The sequence below is a fragment of the Pectinophora gossypiella genome, chromosome 9, assembly GCF_024362695.1.
Source record: "Pectinophora gossypiella chromosome 9, ilPecGoss1.1, whole genome shotgun sequence".
NCBI lineage: Eukaryota > Metazoa > Arthropoda > Insecta > Lepidoptera > Gelechiidae > Pectinophora > Pectinophora gossypiella.
This window is the reverse complement of record NC_065412.1, coordinates 11,773,991-11,792,469: the sequence shown is the minus strand read 5'-3', so window position 1 is coordinate 11,792,469 and position 18,479 is coordinate 11,773,991. Positions and strand designations below refer to the sequence as shown.

Sequence of the window (18,479 nt, the reverse complement as noted above, 5' to 3'; positions counted from 1 at the left end):
ACTTTTTTATCTTTCATTCTACTGTTTTTATTTTTTCACCTAGCGATACACATGCTTAGGCATAGTTATGAAGCAAAATAATTAGAAATTAAAAAGAAAAAATTAGAATTATTAAGAAAGGGATAGCGACAAAATGATGATTTCTGAAGTAAGATAGAAAATCAAGAAAAAGGTGTAAAATGGGTCATATCTCCTAAACCGTAAATAATCGCTGAACATATATGGGGGTGTTTCTGGTAGCTAATGAGCCCCTCTATCAAATTTTTCATTTTTAACGTGAATTTTTGGGCCACCATGTATATTGAAATAAAATCACAAAAATCAGTGTTAAATTAAGTGTTTATTCTAATTTGTATTAAAAACATGAATATTTATTTACTAGTTGTGCCAAAAGTCGTTTGACCCGCATGGGTTTTCAGTTTTCAGGGAGTTATTTCTATTTGTAATTAAAATCCAACTTTTAATTTTAAAACGTTTATTAATTATTACATGCATAATCACAAAATAATATTAATACGGTATGGCACTTGCCTTTATTAGAAAAACCTTCATTTTCAGTTATTACAGTTAATCATTAAGAGTTTTCTTGAACATTTTGCTCCTTTCCGATCACCCCCTCTTTGCTTTTCGGTAGAACCTGCAAATGACAAAATATAAAAACTATTCAGTATGATAATAAATTACTAAAAAGAAAAACAACCATTAATACTTATTATAGTAAGCTGAGAGATGAGCCAATTTTCCAACGTATCCGAAAAGCGACAGAGTCAGTGATAAAAATGTATGTGATTGACATAAGGTTACATGTCAATCTCTCAAATCACTGTCACTGTCGTTTTACGTACTTAATCGTTGCAACTTGGCTAAAACCCCATAAAAGCCAGTTGGTTTGCATAAGAGATAACTCTAGAAAAAACTACATTAAGCAAATCAAAAATATATCTGTGGTTGTTATGATAAGAGGAAAATGACAGAATAATTATACCACAAATACACAGGCACTGACTATTTCAGAGAAACTTTACCACGCGCCGCTTCCAGGTTAGTAGGTAAATACCTATATCAATCTAGAATACAAATACTGAAAGGATATTTCGGCATACAAAACAGGGAACGTTTTTCAGCTGCTTAGCTTCCCGGCCAAGTCGTAAATCAGAAATGGTACTAATATTAATTTTAATATTTAATATTAGTACTATTTCCTAATTACCGACATACATAAGTAGTCAAAGTGACACCCATATCGCAGCCGAGCGGCGAGATCACTAGGACATTGCAGTCTGGTTACCGGATGGCCCAAAAGTAAGATGATCTGTGCGTCGGAGGGCACGTTAGGCAGTCGGTTGCGGCTTAATTAAGTATGCAGGTATGTCGTCGTTACATGAGGCATATCAAGGACCTATGGCGGCTCAGTAGTAACCCTGATACTAGGGTTGATGAGGTCAGTCAATTATTGTCTCAACCCACACGAGAGAAGAAGAAGTTTACTCGACTTTAGTAGGATACGGATAGGTACATACGAACCTTCAAGAGAATGTGTCTCATGTTGACTACGACGAGAAGATATCCCATAGTTTCTTGAAATATTTTTGCATTTCTGGTCATTCTTCCACTGGGTTGTACTGGATTGGGTTGCAGTATTAATGGAATCTGTTAATTGTAACATAATGGTTTAAATACATTGTTTGTAGGTAGGTACATAATAGACGTTAAGCAATAAAAATGACCCATTACCAAATCACCCTAATAATTAGACACAAACCTAGATATTTTATCGTTATTTAGGTATTAAATAGAAGGTTAGTACCAATGCGTTAATAATAAAATGCATATCAAACTCAAGCGAAAAAATAACAACAAAATCAAGGGTGTTTTTGCAAAAGTTAATTTATACTTATACCTAGGTAGATAATTCACAATCACGCCGAAATACTACATTTGATCACGTGACAGTTTTTTGTTAAAATATCTTTATTTTATTTATATACCAGGTGCTATGCCAGGTGATAGCGAATGTATAAAAACGGCACACCCTAATTTAAATAGGTAGTTAGTTTATAGATTAAAAGCACCGAATAGGCACCTAGGCATGCTTAGTTTACTTTAATAATTAGTACAGAGCAGTGCAATCATCATCACGCATTAACCAAACCAACTTACGTCAAGTAGGTAGGTATCTGCTTCTGTGTAAACCTTACAAAACAAAATATTTATAATATTAATAGTCTAATAAATAGTAACATACTAAGTAGGTAAGGTAATAGGTACCTAAAATCTAGCTAGTCTATTTATAAGTAAATAACTCACCATCTTCGATTTTGTCCAAGTTGAGCATACGTATAATCCTTGGGTTTTTTACTTCCACACAAAGATATGCACGCTTCGAGTAGCCACCATGAACAAATTAAATAGAGAGATAATTATTACATCTATCCAACATTCGTCAATCATGACTTTTTATTCTAACAAAAATCGACCTTATTATTACTACAATGCGATCGTTATTTGTAGGGTCGTATGCTGACTGACGGAATACCGCGGTAAAACTACGATCACAAATAGACAATCAGCTTTCACTCTACAAATAACGATCACAGTGCGATAATAATAAGGTCGTTTTTTATAAACTTCGTCGGCAATAATTTGGTCTATGGGTTTTACCGTGGTAAAACCACAATCAGCATACGACCCTACAAATAACGATCACAGTACAGTAATAATAGGGTCGATTTTTGGTTGAATATAAAGTCGAGGTTGACGAAAAATTGGTGGATAGATGTAATACCTCTCTAATATCTTTCTAATACCTCTCTTTGAGTGTGCAGCCCGCCGCCGCCCGGCGCGGCGTAAGTACAGTAATTAGAATAACACGACAAATGATTCAAATTATTGCCTTTAAAAGAGTTGTATTCATATTTACGAAGAGTGTAGTGTAAAATATGTCATCGAAAAATGAAGTTAAATGAAATAACGTAATAGTAATATCAAATCTTGCTTGGAAAAAACTATGTGATTATATTTACACCAAATCGTTACGCTAAAAGATTCGCAGAATAGGCAAGTAGCTGGAGTTACACCAAATAGTAACGCTAAAAGATTCGTGGAATAACGAAGTAACTAGACGTACAACCACTGTCGTGTCGTATAATGTCGTGAAACATGTTAGTACGTTTACTTACGACTCGACCATCCTAAAAAACTTTCGTGTAAAATCGACGTAAGTGTTATTATGACTTTACTATATGGGAAAATTACAAAAAAAATCACGTATTTATACTTACTTTCTTATTATGGGGGAAAAACTATTTTTATCAATGTTGCACAATTTCATTGTTTTTGTAATAATTTCTTCATTTTTACTGATATCTTAATGAAAATTTGTGAGAAGGTGTATTCGTGTACGCTGAATTGAAAGGTGCAATAAAAAAAAAATGTCGCTAGTCCACTTACTGCGTTTTTCCACGGGGGGTGCGATTTTTCGTTTTGAGGTTCAGTACCTAATTAAATAAAAACCGACGGTGTGAAATAGCCACTGAAACCACTGCACTATTTGACTTCTGTAAAATTCCATTCCGACTGCATGAAAACGTATAAAAAGTAACAAAGTACACGTATTCGAGCAGAATTTTTCTTAAAAACATTGCGTCAAAGGGAATTCTCGAGCGTAGTTGTAAAGCATCTATCGGGTAACCGCCGAATGGCCTTACCTTTTGACGGCGGTTGCTGTATGCGCCAGACACGACCCATTATTGGCCGGTCACCCTAACACACATACGGTTACTAAGAGTAACAGGTTGTTAGCAAAATTTCTATTGATAATACGAAACGCCTATATTTTAGTTTATTTATTGTTTGACACGACGAATTTATTAACAACATAATAGAAGGAAAGCTACAAGGAAAGAGAGCAAGGGGAAATCCAAGAAGAGCTTACCTACATGGTACAGATCAAAGAGAAGGTGAACGTCATGTCTTATAAGGAATTGAAGGCAGTGAAGGAATTGGCCTTTGATAGACAAGAATGGAGAATGCTACACCGACAAGAGCGTAACTCTTAAATTAGTGATGATTGTTTCACATACACGACTATATCCCAGTTGGGGTAGGCAGAGGTACATTCATCGCAAGTAAAATTAAGTAAGTACCCACACCTCACCGAGCTTTCTGTTAGACTAATGTGATCGGTGGTGAGCCGTAACGCCATCAATAACTGTGTTCGTGAAAACTGTACTTGATTTGACCTCATTGTTTGCGCGAAAATAATACCTTATCTGTTCTGTCATTCTGGCGAAACGAACAACATTTAATATTTATGTTTCACTTGTCCTAAGATAATATACTGCCTCACGTGGTGGAGTAATTACGGGGGATACTTAGACTGCTTTGATATCCTGTCTTTAAGCACATTCCCAAAGGCTACTTGTGGCAGGCAGGTTGACTTTTGATGATTTGTTTCTCACTACTGTTGCCTGTAAAGATAATCTGTTCAGATAGGGTTTTCTCAACGGATCGGACCTGAGTAGCGTGTGTGGTGTGACGCTACAGACTATGGGTCACCGCCATCTTGCCCCGCGTGCCCTGATACCTGTACGCGAGAGAAGCTGATGAATGCCAGAGCTGACGAAAATGCTATCCGGGTGGCAAAATATTGGGCTGAATAAATCTGAATGCCATCGAAACGACTGGAATAAGAAGACTAATGTTGCCGGACTATCTATAGTTTTACAATAGATAGTATTTTCATTAAAAAAAATACCTACATGTACAGCACAAAACCTGAAATTCCTGACAATAGAATATAATAGAAATTGTTTATTATAATAAGACGTCACAAAAAAAAATAAGACAATAAATAACACTAAAAATTTTCACAAAACAATTACAACAAAGCTAAAAGGAAGTTCGTCGAGATGATAATAAGGTGATGGTGGATGTCTTGGGATAAAAGGGCCTCACTCAGCACAAGTCGCGATATAAACCACGACGCTGGTGTTACGTGGACCCTGCTGGGTGAGGCGAATAGCATCGATGGCTACCGACAGTATCGATACTATCGACAATATTGCTTTGTGACGATAGTACTGATGTATAGTTCTATCGATAATATGATTTACAAGGCATAGTTCAACAACACAACACTAAAATGTCGGTGTACAGTCATGACCAATATCATGTACCCACTTTATAACCCTGTTGCACTATCATATTTGACATTTAATGAGACTTACGGTTTAATTTGTCAAAGAAGTTAATGTGACATGATTTCAAAGTACATATACTAATATGTACGAGTACTAACTCTGTGACCGTAGATGCTAAATAGCTGTTTGCATTTCATCCATAAAATAAATCTAGTCGACTAGAAGCTTACTTCCCAATTATTATCAAAAGCCGTTCCCGGCGGTGTGTAAGGCGTGAAGCCGGGAGGTTACATAAATTCAATTTGGACATCTCAGAGTGCTTTGCAAATTGCCTAGCCCACCCAGCATAGTTAACCCTTTGACGCCGATCGGTTACCTTCGGTCCATCACTGAATTTCGTACCGTTATTTAGAAACTCAGCTTCAAAGTCAAACGATTGGATCTAGAATTGATGTCAGTAAATGCGAAGGAATTGTGAGATAGAATCGTTTTAAACTGTTGATTGTTTAGTGAGACGTTGTAATATTGGCATAATCACTGAGGTACCTATACCTATGCATAGATCGTCACGCCATTTTTTCGGAGTCTACCACATTTTCGATACCCATTGACCAGTCGTAGTTACAAAATTGTTGATTCTGAAGAAATGCCGCAATTGGCTCGACCATTATAGACGGCGATACGGCATACCACCTATCACGTTGGTCTAACAAATAGCTCGTTGAGGTGTGGGTAGTTAGTTCATCTTGCGATGGATATTCCTCTGACAGTCCCAATTGGGATATTGATATAGTCGTGAGTCTATAAAAAAACAAATAGGTACATAGCTTCTCAAAAAGTCTCTATTTCATAAATAAATGCACATAAAAAATAAAAATATAAACCTCTTTCATTGAATAACGACGGCTTCCGCAGCAGCGTAGATGATTCGCATGGTGTTGGTGAACCCTGAACCGTGTTGCCACCCAGACACGATCACGATGGGGTCACCGACCCTGATGAAGCCACGGTCCATGCCCCACTTGGAGGCAAATGCCACCCGCTTCTCAATATCCACCTGCCAATCCGGGTCTGGAGTTGCTGTAAACGACGTACAAACATTATGATATGAGTTTTATACTTTTTAGATCTAGACACGCGGTCGCGTGTCAAGCCAAGTTCAAGAAACAGAACTGGCGAGCCGCACCGTGTGTAATATTACACGAACCATTTGGAGCCACTTTTGACCCCCTCATAAATCAAAAACTATTTCACATAAACGTATCAAACTTGGCTCATATATTGAGACTAGCGAGATACATATGTGTTCTAAATTTCATAAGCTTATCTCAAACTTTAGGCTACAATACATTATCTTATGTTATAAGAAGATATGATATGTTATACTGTTACTTATAAATAAATTTCAGGACTGACCATTGAACTTGGCACCCATTTAGATCTCACTTCTTTTGTCGTTAAAGTCAACAACCAAGGCATTTATCATAATATTGAACTTGGCTGTCATTTCACATTTATGTTTTTGATTGGATATTATAATTATACAATCTCCTTAGTTTGTAAGAACGTCACGATTGTCTTTTGTTTTTATTTCTCTTCTTGTCTTTTGCCTTTTGTTTTTATTGCCCGAAAATGGGACGTTTTGATACATATTTGGCAATTATAGTTTTCGTTTTAACTTCTATTTTTCCTTATAAATAACTGTTTAAATTTATTCTACGTAACTGTATCCCGTTGGGGTAGGCAGAGATTACCAAATTCCACTTACTCTATCCTGACACGTCACTTTCGCTACTTCCACTCTCAAGTATTCATGCATGCTCGCCGGTTTAGAGTACTCTTGACCTGGTAAGACGAAGCCGATTCAGATTGGAGCAAATCGAACATCGATATGATTCCGCCGTACCGCGTAAGCAGCCAAGATGGCGATCCTCGATTCGTGACGTCACATGAAGTTCGGCAAGCCGATTGAACGAATGATTTCAGTACTTTTGACGCTTCATCGGTACCGGCTAAGAAATCGAAGTTCAGCTTCTGATGCCGATTCCCATTGCCTTATTAATTGTATCATTGTGCGTGATAAACTCATGCCCGCTATCCCTAATGGGGTGGGTAGAACCACAAGTAATCAAAAGACAATTTGTAGAGAATTTTGGAGGTGACATATACTTCTAACTGCTTATTTGGTAATTTGTTTTTTTTTTTGATTTCCCGCAAATGGTATTGACTACTTGGCCGGACTTAGTAATCTGTGACTAAACGTAGAATGAAGCGAATCATTTGACTGAAAAAAAAAACTAACTTTCGTAGTGAAGCGGCAATATCCCTCTCCACATGTGCATCTGTCGGGCGATGATGGCGTATCGTGTGATAGCGATCACTGGGCACCGTGGGCGGTACTTGGCCACGATGTGGGCGGACTGGCCTGTTGTGGTCACTACGACTATGGCGGCTGCGATGGCCCTCTGAGCGGCCAACACTGCGGCCAGGGCCGCACCTGTTGCTTGGTCGCATGGTAATGGAGTCTGAAATTTAAAAAAAAAACGAGTCGAGCCCTTAATACTGATACGTAGATGACGTATTCAGGAGATGAAATTTCAGCTACTATTATTTATTTTTATAACTATCTCCAATATATGTCGACTTCGTTCAACATATGGTTGTCGAATCTCGTAAGAATACTTTTTATCAATATGGTCATATCTATGCCTCATTTTGATGTATAACTTTATTATGCTGGAGACACTAAAAGATTTTATAAAGTGCATATTCATAAGTACAACTTAACGTTACACATGACACAGTACTACGCCTATAGACCCGAAGGGGTAAGCAGAAGTGTATGTATATTATAACACCCACTCCTCGTCAGTTAAGTCCTATTTAATAGGGGGCGAGCCTGTTGCCGTTAACCAGCCACAAATCATGGAAACCACGTGACATCAGTTAGCTATGATCCAAACACTATCACCAGTGTAGCTGATTCAACAATTTGCTTGTCAAAAGTGCGGCCAAGTGTATCGTTCCAGAATCGGTCTATTTAGCCTACGATAGATGCTGCCCAAATCAAATGCCAAAATGGACGAGGCCTAATGACGGCAATGATCAAAACAATATTCATAAGTTGTGTGTCAAAATTCCAAAAGAATTAATTACCTTATCGATGAGATCATAAAACAGTTGTTTTGTCCATACACACGCTTCGGCTTCCTTGCACGCCAAGTTCAGGCAAGATACTGTTTCCACAGGGTAGTTGCCAACAGCCGTTTCAGCTGAGAGTACCAGCCCATCGACACCATCGAGGATGCAATTGGCTATGTCCAAAAGTTCCGCTCTCAGAGCTATTTGTTGGAACCTCATGCTGCTCAACAGATGAGCGCAAACCATTATTGGGACATTCGCCTGTTAATAATTGATGAAAGTTCTAAGGATTTAGTTAACTTGCAATGTTCCTGTTTCTACAAATTCAAATTCAAATTCAAATTCAAAAATATCTTTATTCAGTAGGTAACATAGTTACACTTTGAATCGTCAATTTTACATAACGAACGTCTCATCCGCCTAAAACTACTGCAGCTTCTCACAACCTGTATAGCCGGGGAAAAGAAGCTGCAAGAAAAACCTCGGCACAGGGCCCTAGACGTTCTTTAAAAAAATAAAAATAAACATAAAATATTGGTATACAATTGAGTAATTTAGCTGCCTAATATCAGTTCTCAGACAGTTAATCCCATGCATTCATATCTTCTAAATAATCACTAACTTTATAATAACCTTGCCTAATTCGTCGAAATTGAGATGCCTCGACGGTACGTGTTGTTGTACGTGCGTTGTCCTCAACGAAAGGTACTCATTTAGTTCGGACGGGTTAAACGATAGTGAGTGTAGAAATAGGTGTATAGGAAATTTAGATTTCATTTGGAAACTTCGTAAACGCCTTAACAACTTCAACTTACACATTGTGATTTGATTTCATTCAATTAATTTAGTTCTGGTTATAAATTTTGACTAGGTACATTTTTTTACCTGGATTAAAACTAGCGCGTCTATGACTAAAGCGAGATTTAAAAAAAAATAGCACATCCGAATGTGCAAAAAGGGCGAAGTTTCCATTATAAGGCGATGAGTTGTAACTTAGCTAGGCCCTCTCAGTATTATTTACAAAGGTATGACTTATTGATTTGAATAAATTATGACCATAGTTCACACTAACTCTATTCGCTCGAGCAATCATATTTTTCTGCGCAATTACTAACTTCTTCGGGCTAATATCTGATCCTAATTCTTGCCTTGTAATCATTACACCATCGGCTATCTGAAAAATATAATTCAGTAACCATAGTCAGTACTTTTTTTTATTTTCTAGAGTACCCAATCTATCGCAACGGGACCCTATTACTAAGCCAACGCTGACTGCCCATCCTTCCGATCTTTAAAGGGATGTCTTTTGAACCGTAATTGGGAACCGGTTCAAATGTACACAGATTATGTATCTATTATGATGGCGGAGTTACTAACAAATAATAAGTACCTAAGTATATTAATTAACGTTTAGTGCAGTGTTATAATATAAATGGAAATGTCTTCTAAATATTTATCTTCATCAGTTCAATTCAACTTATGTAAATGTGCTGGTACGGCACCCTTTCGGAGCGCGAGTCCAACTGCAATTTGACCGAATTTAATTTGAATATGTTAGATACTTACATTAAGAATATCATCAAAGTTTCTATAGCCTTCAATAGTCATAATATTGGCTATGATACCTATTTTCTTTCCTTTTTCTCCCAAAATTTGTTTTAGTTCTTCAATAGTTGCTCTGCTGTTTACAAAGGAAGCGATTATAAGGTCCACCTAAGGGGAAAAAACGCGAAATATAAGAATATTTTCTTCATAGAATTTAAGAAACGAATGTTATAATAAATAATATGTATTATTATTAAGTACCTGTAGATGGACAGCCATGGCAATATCTAACTTATCCTTTTCAGAAAAATTCGGCATTTCGAATACTACATTTGGTACGAATACGTCTTTATATGACCCTAGCATGCCACCTCTTTCGATCTTGCACGTAAGGGTGGTAGTGGATATGACTTCCACTTGTAACATAATAGTTTCATTATCTAATAGTACCAAGTCCCTCTTTTTGAGTTGGTCAGCGAAGAGCATGAAGTCTATGTATACCGTGTACATAGAACAACGGTCTCTATACGTTTCATCAGTGGTTAATCTGACTACTTCTCCAACCTTTAATTCTACTTCGTCACCGTAAGTCTGAAATTGTCCAATACAAATAAAATTAACGTCATTTTATTGTTGTGATGATTTTATGTCTCGAATTCGAACCTATCTTGAGTAAAAAAGAATAGTAGATCATCTCCCTAGCGTTACTCCGTTTTCGTAGAGACGATAGATTTGACAGATCCGATTTTTTACAGGCGCGACTGCCTGTTTGACCATCGAACCCGCGAAGTGAAAACCAGCTCAGTACTGGTAGAGGTACGTGATAGATCACATATCTCCGAAACGCATTTCTTGGGAATATGGGCCCACACGATGTTTTCCTTCACAGCTGATCACGTGATAATAATTTATGATCAACAAACATATGTTCGAAAACGAATTAAAAAAACATTCGTTAAGGCCCCTGCTGGGTTTCGCAGCTGCAACCTCATAGTGAGAGTTAAATTTTAAAACTTTACCTCTTTATTATAATTAGTAAGTATAGATTTACTTACTTCTGCAATCCGTCCAGTCCTAATTTTTCTTCCAGTTAGTCGAACAGCTACGGCTAGAGGGTAGTGTCTGCCCATTAATGTGCTGTATTGTTTGACAGCCTGTCGCAGCATTTTTATAGTTTCAACGTTTTCTTCTCTTGAGCCAAAGGACATGTTCAGAACTGCTATATTCATACCCGCTGCCATCATTTTCACCATTATATCAATATCATATGTTGATTTTCCTGTGTGTCATATATTTACTATTATACGATATGATTATTATTAGGATTTTGCAACATAACATAACAACAAATACTTCTTCTTCTTCATTTTTATTGCTATTTTTTGTCCATTTTCTTTCTTTTAATTTAAATTTTAATGCTTATGTTCTAAGTACATTTTGGGACACCATAAATGATGGTACCTAAATTATTATTTTTTATAATGATCACTGAGCCATATTGAATAATATTATATTGACATTCGATCTCCCTATCCATCCATAGGGAAGGCCCGTGCCCCAGTAGTGGGGACGTTAATGGGCTGGTGATGATGATATTGATATTATACTGTGGCTAGTCCAATTGAGATTGTGGTTGGGACCTTATTTTATATGTATACGTATATACATACATATTTAATCTGAAAAAAAAAATATGTTAACTAACCCATTGTTGCTATAATCGACGTCATTCGTAGACAGCCCGCTGGACTCTTTATATCAAGGCTCAGTACATGGTCTAGCGGCGTATACGCATGTGCTGAGGCAAGCTGCTGACCAGGCAGCTCCATGGCATCAAACTTGACAAATTGTATTTTAATATTACAATCATTATCATCATAACATACACATAAATATATTATTATGAGTGAAGATTAATTATCAATAAATAGGCAACAATCGTCATTAACTATATACGAGTAGCTAAAGTTCTTCAATTTTATGTAAGTTGTTTTGGTTTGTCTTTTGACAGATGGAGTCTGTACCTTCCCTTTCCTACTACAATATATTTGTAAGTTATGCATAATCTATATTCTTCAAAAGCCTCTCCTTTTATGGGTTAAATAGTACCAGTAAAATAATATTCCAAGAATCATTTACTTACATCATCAAGTTTAATATCAAAATCAGTAGGCCACATTTTGTACAAAAATAATAACAATCATGTAATTAATGTAGAATAAAATATAAAATTATGCGATCTTAGACTGAAAGCTCCGTTATTTTGCTATATTTGAAGTGATTTTATGTCTTCTTTGATTAACTTTCTGACAGAAAAGTTAAAAATAATGAAATAAGAAAATGTTTTATGGCATATTTATGAAATCTTCACGAAACAAGTTAGTAAAGCGGTTTCATGTAATTTGCTATCTATGGTTTACGCTTTTGGACCGCGTATTTTCTTCCTTGAGCCACCTTACATTTTGAGACAGTTTGATTAATTAACAAACTTACCAAAAATATTAATTTTATGGTACACGAGAGTAAATCTAAAATTTCCGAGCGTCAGCTAAGTTCAGCGGCGAGCAAAAGAAGACAAATGATAGCTGTAAATTTATCTTCATTACCCAAATCGCCTAAATCCCGCGACACCGTGACACCCTCCGGATTAGCTTTTTGCTGAGTAGAAGTCAGGTGAATTTCAAAAGTAAGGTTAAGAGTCCCGATCACAGCAAAGCGGAACGATAAACAAGCGACGCAGCTGTCGCTAACAACGCCGGCAAAAATAAATAAAGCCCACGAAAATAAACAAAGCTCAATTTTATTTGTGGGAAAACCATTAGGGGATCAAAACGAGGTTTGCGAAAAAGATAAATAAAATGTAGAAAAAATGCGGACGCGATGCGCTGTGTTTCCGAGATTACCACAATCAGTAATATTCGTGTTTTTGTTGTTGAAACGTGGGTATCTGACCCATGCAAAAAACATTATATTTAAGTTGCATTTTCGTGATGAAAACAACTATACAATGTTTTAATATTTATTATGAATTGTTTTCGTCTATGTAATTGAAAATTCCAATATTCATATGTGTATGTTTTTTAGTTTTATATATTTATGTTTTTAGGTCTTGTTCGAGTAGTGACCGATCATTTTCAATATTAACCGCTCATTTTCCATAATTACTGGTTAATGTCCATAGAGACCAACACTTTTTACTACTACAGACAGCACAAATAAATTTTCCATAGTGACCAGTTATTCTCCATAATGAGTGACTTGTCATTCTTTATAATGACGCTTTTTATATAAGCCGAAAATTTAGCTATATATATTCCACAAGCGATATACAGATACAATAAACCGATCACAAACAAACGTGCCTCTAATAATGTAACAACAACAACTACAATGATATACATTTGTATTTTATTTTTATCCAAATTTATGTAGGTACGTCTGTATTAACGCGTGGTGTTTCGTAATGCGGTCGGGTTATTTGGGTATTTTGGAATAAAAGCGGTTATAATCGTAATTATATAGATTTTATTAAGAGAAAACTACTACGTAAAACTCTAATAATAATTATATATTTTAGATGCTAAAATTATCTAAAGTAAGCTAAAAAGAATCTGTTTCGTCTTGCTGGTTTTACGATTTGCTTTGTGTTTTAGTCATGTATGTTTTTCGTTAATTTTATTATGTTTCACTTGCCTCTAACTCAGCTGGCGTGGTTTCATCTTGTTTAGCCTCGGTTGGCAAAAGTTCTTCTTCTTTAATTTCAGTTGGCGGTATTTCGCCTTGTTTCTTTTCACTTGGTGTATCTTCTTCTTGTTTTATATCAGTTGGTGTTATTTCCTCTTTTTTTGTTTCAGTGGGCGTCGTTTCCTCTTCTTTAATCTGGCTTGGCTTTGGTTTTACTACCTTCACTTCAACCTCCGTTGTAACTTCTTTGACTTGTGTTGCTTTTTCAGAAACCTCCTCTGGAGCTTTTTGAGAATCCTCCTGTACCTTACTATCTTGCTTCTCCTGTTCATCTTTAAGGAGCTGGCATTCGGTTTCGATGACTTCACTTGGCTTTTTCGGCGGAAGAAATTGATCCTCAGCGTAATCACATCTGATTAAGAAAATAATGTCTTATAAAACCTATTACAAATACCCATTTCTTCTCATGTGATATGGAAGATAAATAGTATAGTAAGCGATAATTTTTGGAATAGATTTATGTGTAGAAAAAGAACTTGTAGCTAAGCGACTGTTCCCTTTGTGATTTGTTTAGAATATAATGATTTTAAACATAATGTATTACTTACTCAATCAGCAGCTTCTTGAGGAAATCAACAGACCATATTCTGACCATATCACAAAAAGGATTCCCTTCACTAGATCTTTGCAAAGATATATAGATGTCTCCGTATACGAGCCAACCTTTCATCACAGCAAATTCAGCAGCATAACGAACACGGCGTTCCATAACCTTGTCTAATTTCTTGCCACTTTGCAGCTTTACGTTACCTAATCAAAAAGTAATATTTAAATTATTCAGTAACTCCAAATATACAGGGTGTTAGAAACATCGTAACGAATACTAAGGGGGATAATGTAGACCATGATTTTGAGTTGATATCAAGTGGTAAGCAAAATTTTAGTGATATTTTTAAATAATTTTCAGTGCCACACTTTTGCGACGGAAAATTCCACTTGATATCAAGTCAGAATCATGGTTTGAATCATCCTTCAAAGTTTTCGTTACGATGTCACTAACACCCTGTATAATAATTATGTAATAAATGTTGCAAAACAATCGGTAAAAATGTGCTAATGATTCTTTACTCAGTGAAACATTTTCGATATAATGTGATGCTATGCTTTAGCCCTTATGACTTGTCATCGGCTGCTGGTTATAATATTTCCCAAATGATAAGGTTTGTAAACATACAATTCGATGAAATTGATGATCAATAATGCAGGTGTTAGTGACACGACACCGTACCCAATACTTAGGGGGGGATGATTCTGCTCATGATTCTGAGTTAATATCAAGTGGAATTTCCCATCGCAAAATTCATGTTTAAGTACTTCGTTTTTTAAATTACTTTAAATTACATACTTATGCGATGGAAAATTCCACTTGATAGGAATCTTGAGCTGAATCTTCCCACTCAGTATTCGTTATGATATCACTTTAACCCCGTACAAATACGTACAACTAGCCGTACGGGTACGTATGGGTGTTAGTGACATCGTACAAAATACCAGTGTAAAAATATATATACTTTTATACACAAGCGGCACTATGTTCCGGCAGGTGAAAAGACGTCTGGTGACATTTTGCATTGTGCTGACTGTTATTACAATACATGTTGGTTGAAGCCAAAGCAGGACACGAGGCGTGCGCCCAGACACGGTAGGGATTATTATGATACGAGCCTTCGTCTGATTGGCTACAGCCACGCAGGATATCGCTGCTGCCTCTGCAGCATTTACTGGCAGTTTTGGCTGTCAAAATAAGGTTCTTAATAGATTTTTTTATTCGAAAGTATCAGCTACACGGCTATAATTGGGCAATTTATTTGTGTGTCAAATAGTCAACTTTATTAAGTTATTTGCTCTATTTTACATATACTTAACACTACATAATTAGACTATATATGTCCCACTGCTGGGCACAGGCCTCCCCTTAATCAACCGGAGGGGGTATGGAGCGTACCCTACCACGCTGCTCCGCTGCCGGTTGGTGGAGGTGTTTGCGCTAGTAGCCCGGGACCAGCGGCTTAATGCAGGTCTTTTTTACAATACTTAATAGAAAATTTACCTCGCTTATTATCCTGAAAAAGTTGTCTTTGTGAAAAGTGAATGGCTCAACTGTACAACATACGTCATTTAAAACGTGTAAAGTTGCTAAAGTGTTTTTTATATCAGTACATTCCCTTAGAACAAATCCTGTTACTCCATCTAATAGAGCATTAGACACATCTGCCAGCTCATGATCATTGAAACGTCCTACTTCCAGCGCATGTTTGAAGACTGCACCAGCCAAAAATAGTGGTTTACCAATCTAAAATGAAACAGTCAACATTATTCCTGGAGATTTAGTTTAATTAAAAAAATATAAATCTATCAATAATAATTATTCTGGCGCACCTGTTGGCATTTTCCTGCAATCCATTTTTGTATTTGTGCCATCCGAAATACTTGTGCCTTATCCAATTCGTATGGCAAATAATCTCGCGATAACATAATACCGTCACTTTCCTAGATGTAATAAGGATTAGAATAAGCATGTAAAGTGAATTGCTGTTTAAAGACCTCAGTTGTTTTTTAAGTTATTTCAACTTATGCGGATTAAAAGTAAAATATATCTAGTATGTTAATAGGTGACGATAAAGTCTGACTATGATACATTACTTAGGAAGAACTTCTAAAGACTTCGAAAAGGTGAAAATTAAGTAAAAAAGATGTGATGAAATTATAAGAACATTGCTTGGTGTTTGTCAGATCGAAGACCATAGTATTCAAAATTAATACAACCATCAAGTCAGATTTTGTCATTATAAATTGGTTTAAATATGCTGTCTAATTCTTACCTTAAGTATATCATCAATATGATCGAGTCCTTGTTGATTGCATATTGCGCTGAGGATAATAGGTTTGTACGTAGCTTGCGACATGTATTTTTTTATTTTCTTTATCATCGGCCCATCTCGGGCGTAGTATACGACTAGCACGTCAACCTGCAAGAAAGAAAGCATAAAAAACCAGCTAGATCAAAGCAGTCAATTTCGTATTTTTTCTTGCAATATTTCTGGCTTAACACACAATCTCACGTGATATATTCTTTGTCAGCACACAAGTTGTGAACCTATAGCCAGTTTCAGTATTCGTGACTTACACGATGGTCACATAAACACACATATCTACTACACTAAGAAATAGCAAATTGAGTAATCCGGTCTTTATGAATAATGCCATTATGTAAGTCATGTGATATTTCGAATTAGAAAGAATATATTTTTTTATTTCTTGTATTACCAGTTAAATTGCTTTGTTGAAAGCCTTGTCAATGAAAATGAGAGTGTTTTGAAGCACATTCTCAAAGAAATATATTAGAAAAATCATCGGCAACTATAATAATAATTTCAGATACGCACTTGATACCTAAGACAAAACTTTAGAATGTCTATGTCCTTTTGGGAGATGTAGGGCGTCGTGTGGATAAGGTTTCTAATACTGACGGGTCGCAAATCTTTGAGTGTTCCGCCTTTTGTGACTTTGCATTTGATTGAAGTGTCGTCTATTTCTGTAACGCAAATCAACACAACTTCTGCTTGATCTAAGCTTATCTCCATCCCAACCTTTATATCTTTCATATGCGCATAGTCTATGAAAATTCTATCAGATTGACAGTGTTGTATCAATTTACGATCGTTGCTTAATATTACTTCACTACCCGTCTCCACTTTGTTGTTACTCTGCAATAAACAAATATAAAGGTTAGATAGTTATTTTTGTCGTTTATGTTACGTGATCAATTTACCTACCTATGGTAACAAAAGTAACTGGTTTTCTAGCATCTTCTTGATCTTCTGAAGTTACAAATCTTTCGAAAATACTGCTCTCATGAAAAGATGTTAAAATACAGACATACCTAACGCACAGAATCATCTTCCTAGAGACAATCATATAATTTCAGTCTGCAAAGTCCTTACCAAACAAATGACAGTTTCACGAAGCGATTTCGACAATGTCCCCATTGGGAATCGAACCTCCAGATCGTGAGCCTAAAGCTCTTACCTAGACCACGGAGTCTGTTCTATATATATTCATATTTCATTTTATTAACCTCATCAGCAAAAACTCCAGTCTTCACCATCAATGTCTTTAGTGTCGCACACGTGGCTACTGGCCACTCGTCCACTCCCATTTTCTCAGCACAGCGTGCTGCAGCCTTGTATACTCTGTCTAATATTGCGATTTTTTCTTCTTTGGTACTAAATGCCATTTTAAATTTAGCAATGTTCATTCCTGCTTCCATAGCTCGTTGAATGTCTACCATTGTAGTTTCAGGATCAGCTATAAAAGTGAAATTATTATGCAAACTCTGTCGATGAGGTAATTGGCACGATTGTAAACCCTTAAGCTATAATTCGAATATATAATAAATTAATAATATACTTCATCATCATCAGCCGTATGACGCCCACTGCTGGGCATAGGCCTCCCCCAAGGATCTCCACGACGATCGGTCACATGACCTCAACACATAATAATATACTTAAAGTTAAACAATTACAATCCCAATTTACCGAATTCCACCATGATGGGACTTCTTCGACGCCTATTGGGATGTCTGTCTAGGACTTTTGGGCTGCTCATATCAATCTCAGCACTCGTCATTAACATCGTACCTAATTCTGGCTTGCTGGCTAACATTTTCCGTGGGGTCCACGATTTTGACATGTTCAGTTACGTTTTATAACTTTCGTGGTTGGAAATTACTGTAAAAAAATACAAAACTTTTAACATTAAAGGTGGAATAGATTGTTAAGAAATTCATGTAAGATGTCAACGTCAAAAGTGTCTTGATATTTTTAGAAGAAAAATAATGAAGTTGTTGTGTTTGTTTACTTGACGCAACGACTGAAAAAAAAAGAAAAACCTGGTCACCATAAA

The 18,479-nt window shown here is 36.2% G+C and overlaps 2 protein-coding genes across 2 annotated transcripts; both read right to left on the bottom strand.

The window, feature by feature from the left end:
• Positions 1-6,030: 6,030 nt before the first annotated feature.
• Positions 6,031-12,006, bottom strand: LOC126369816 (pyruvate kinase-like). The gene is made up of 9 exons (XM_050014379.1): positions 11,971-12,006; positions 11,533-11,665; positions 10,883-11,106; positions 10,089-10,418; positions 9,849-9,995; positions 9,355-9,456; positions 8,298-8,543; positions 7,444-7,666; positions 6,031-6,221 (listed from the first exon to the last, which is right to left on the bottom strand). Exons 1-9 carry the CDS (start codon positions 12,004-12,006, stop codon positions 6,031-6,033), a joined length of 1,632 nt encoding a protein of 543 aa, XP_049870336.1.
• A 1,499-nt stretch (positions 12,007-13,505) lies between these two features.
• On the bottom strand, positions 13,506-18,239 carry LOC126369815 (uncharacterized). The gene is made up of 8 exons (XM_050014378.1): positions 18,113-18,239; positions 17,650-17,879; positions 17,042-17,278; positions 16,394-16,540; positions 15,757-15,864; positions 15,083-15,305; positions 14,120-14,321; positions 13,506-13,923 (listed from the first exon to the last, which is right to left on the bottom strand). Exons 1-8 carry the CDS (start codon positions 18,237-18,239, stop codon positions 13,506-13,508), a joined length of 1,692 nt encoding a protein of 563 aa, XP_049870335.1.
• Between the last annotated feature and the right edge of the window lie 240 nt (positions 18,240-18,479).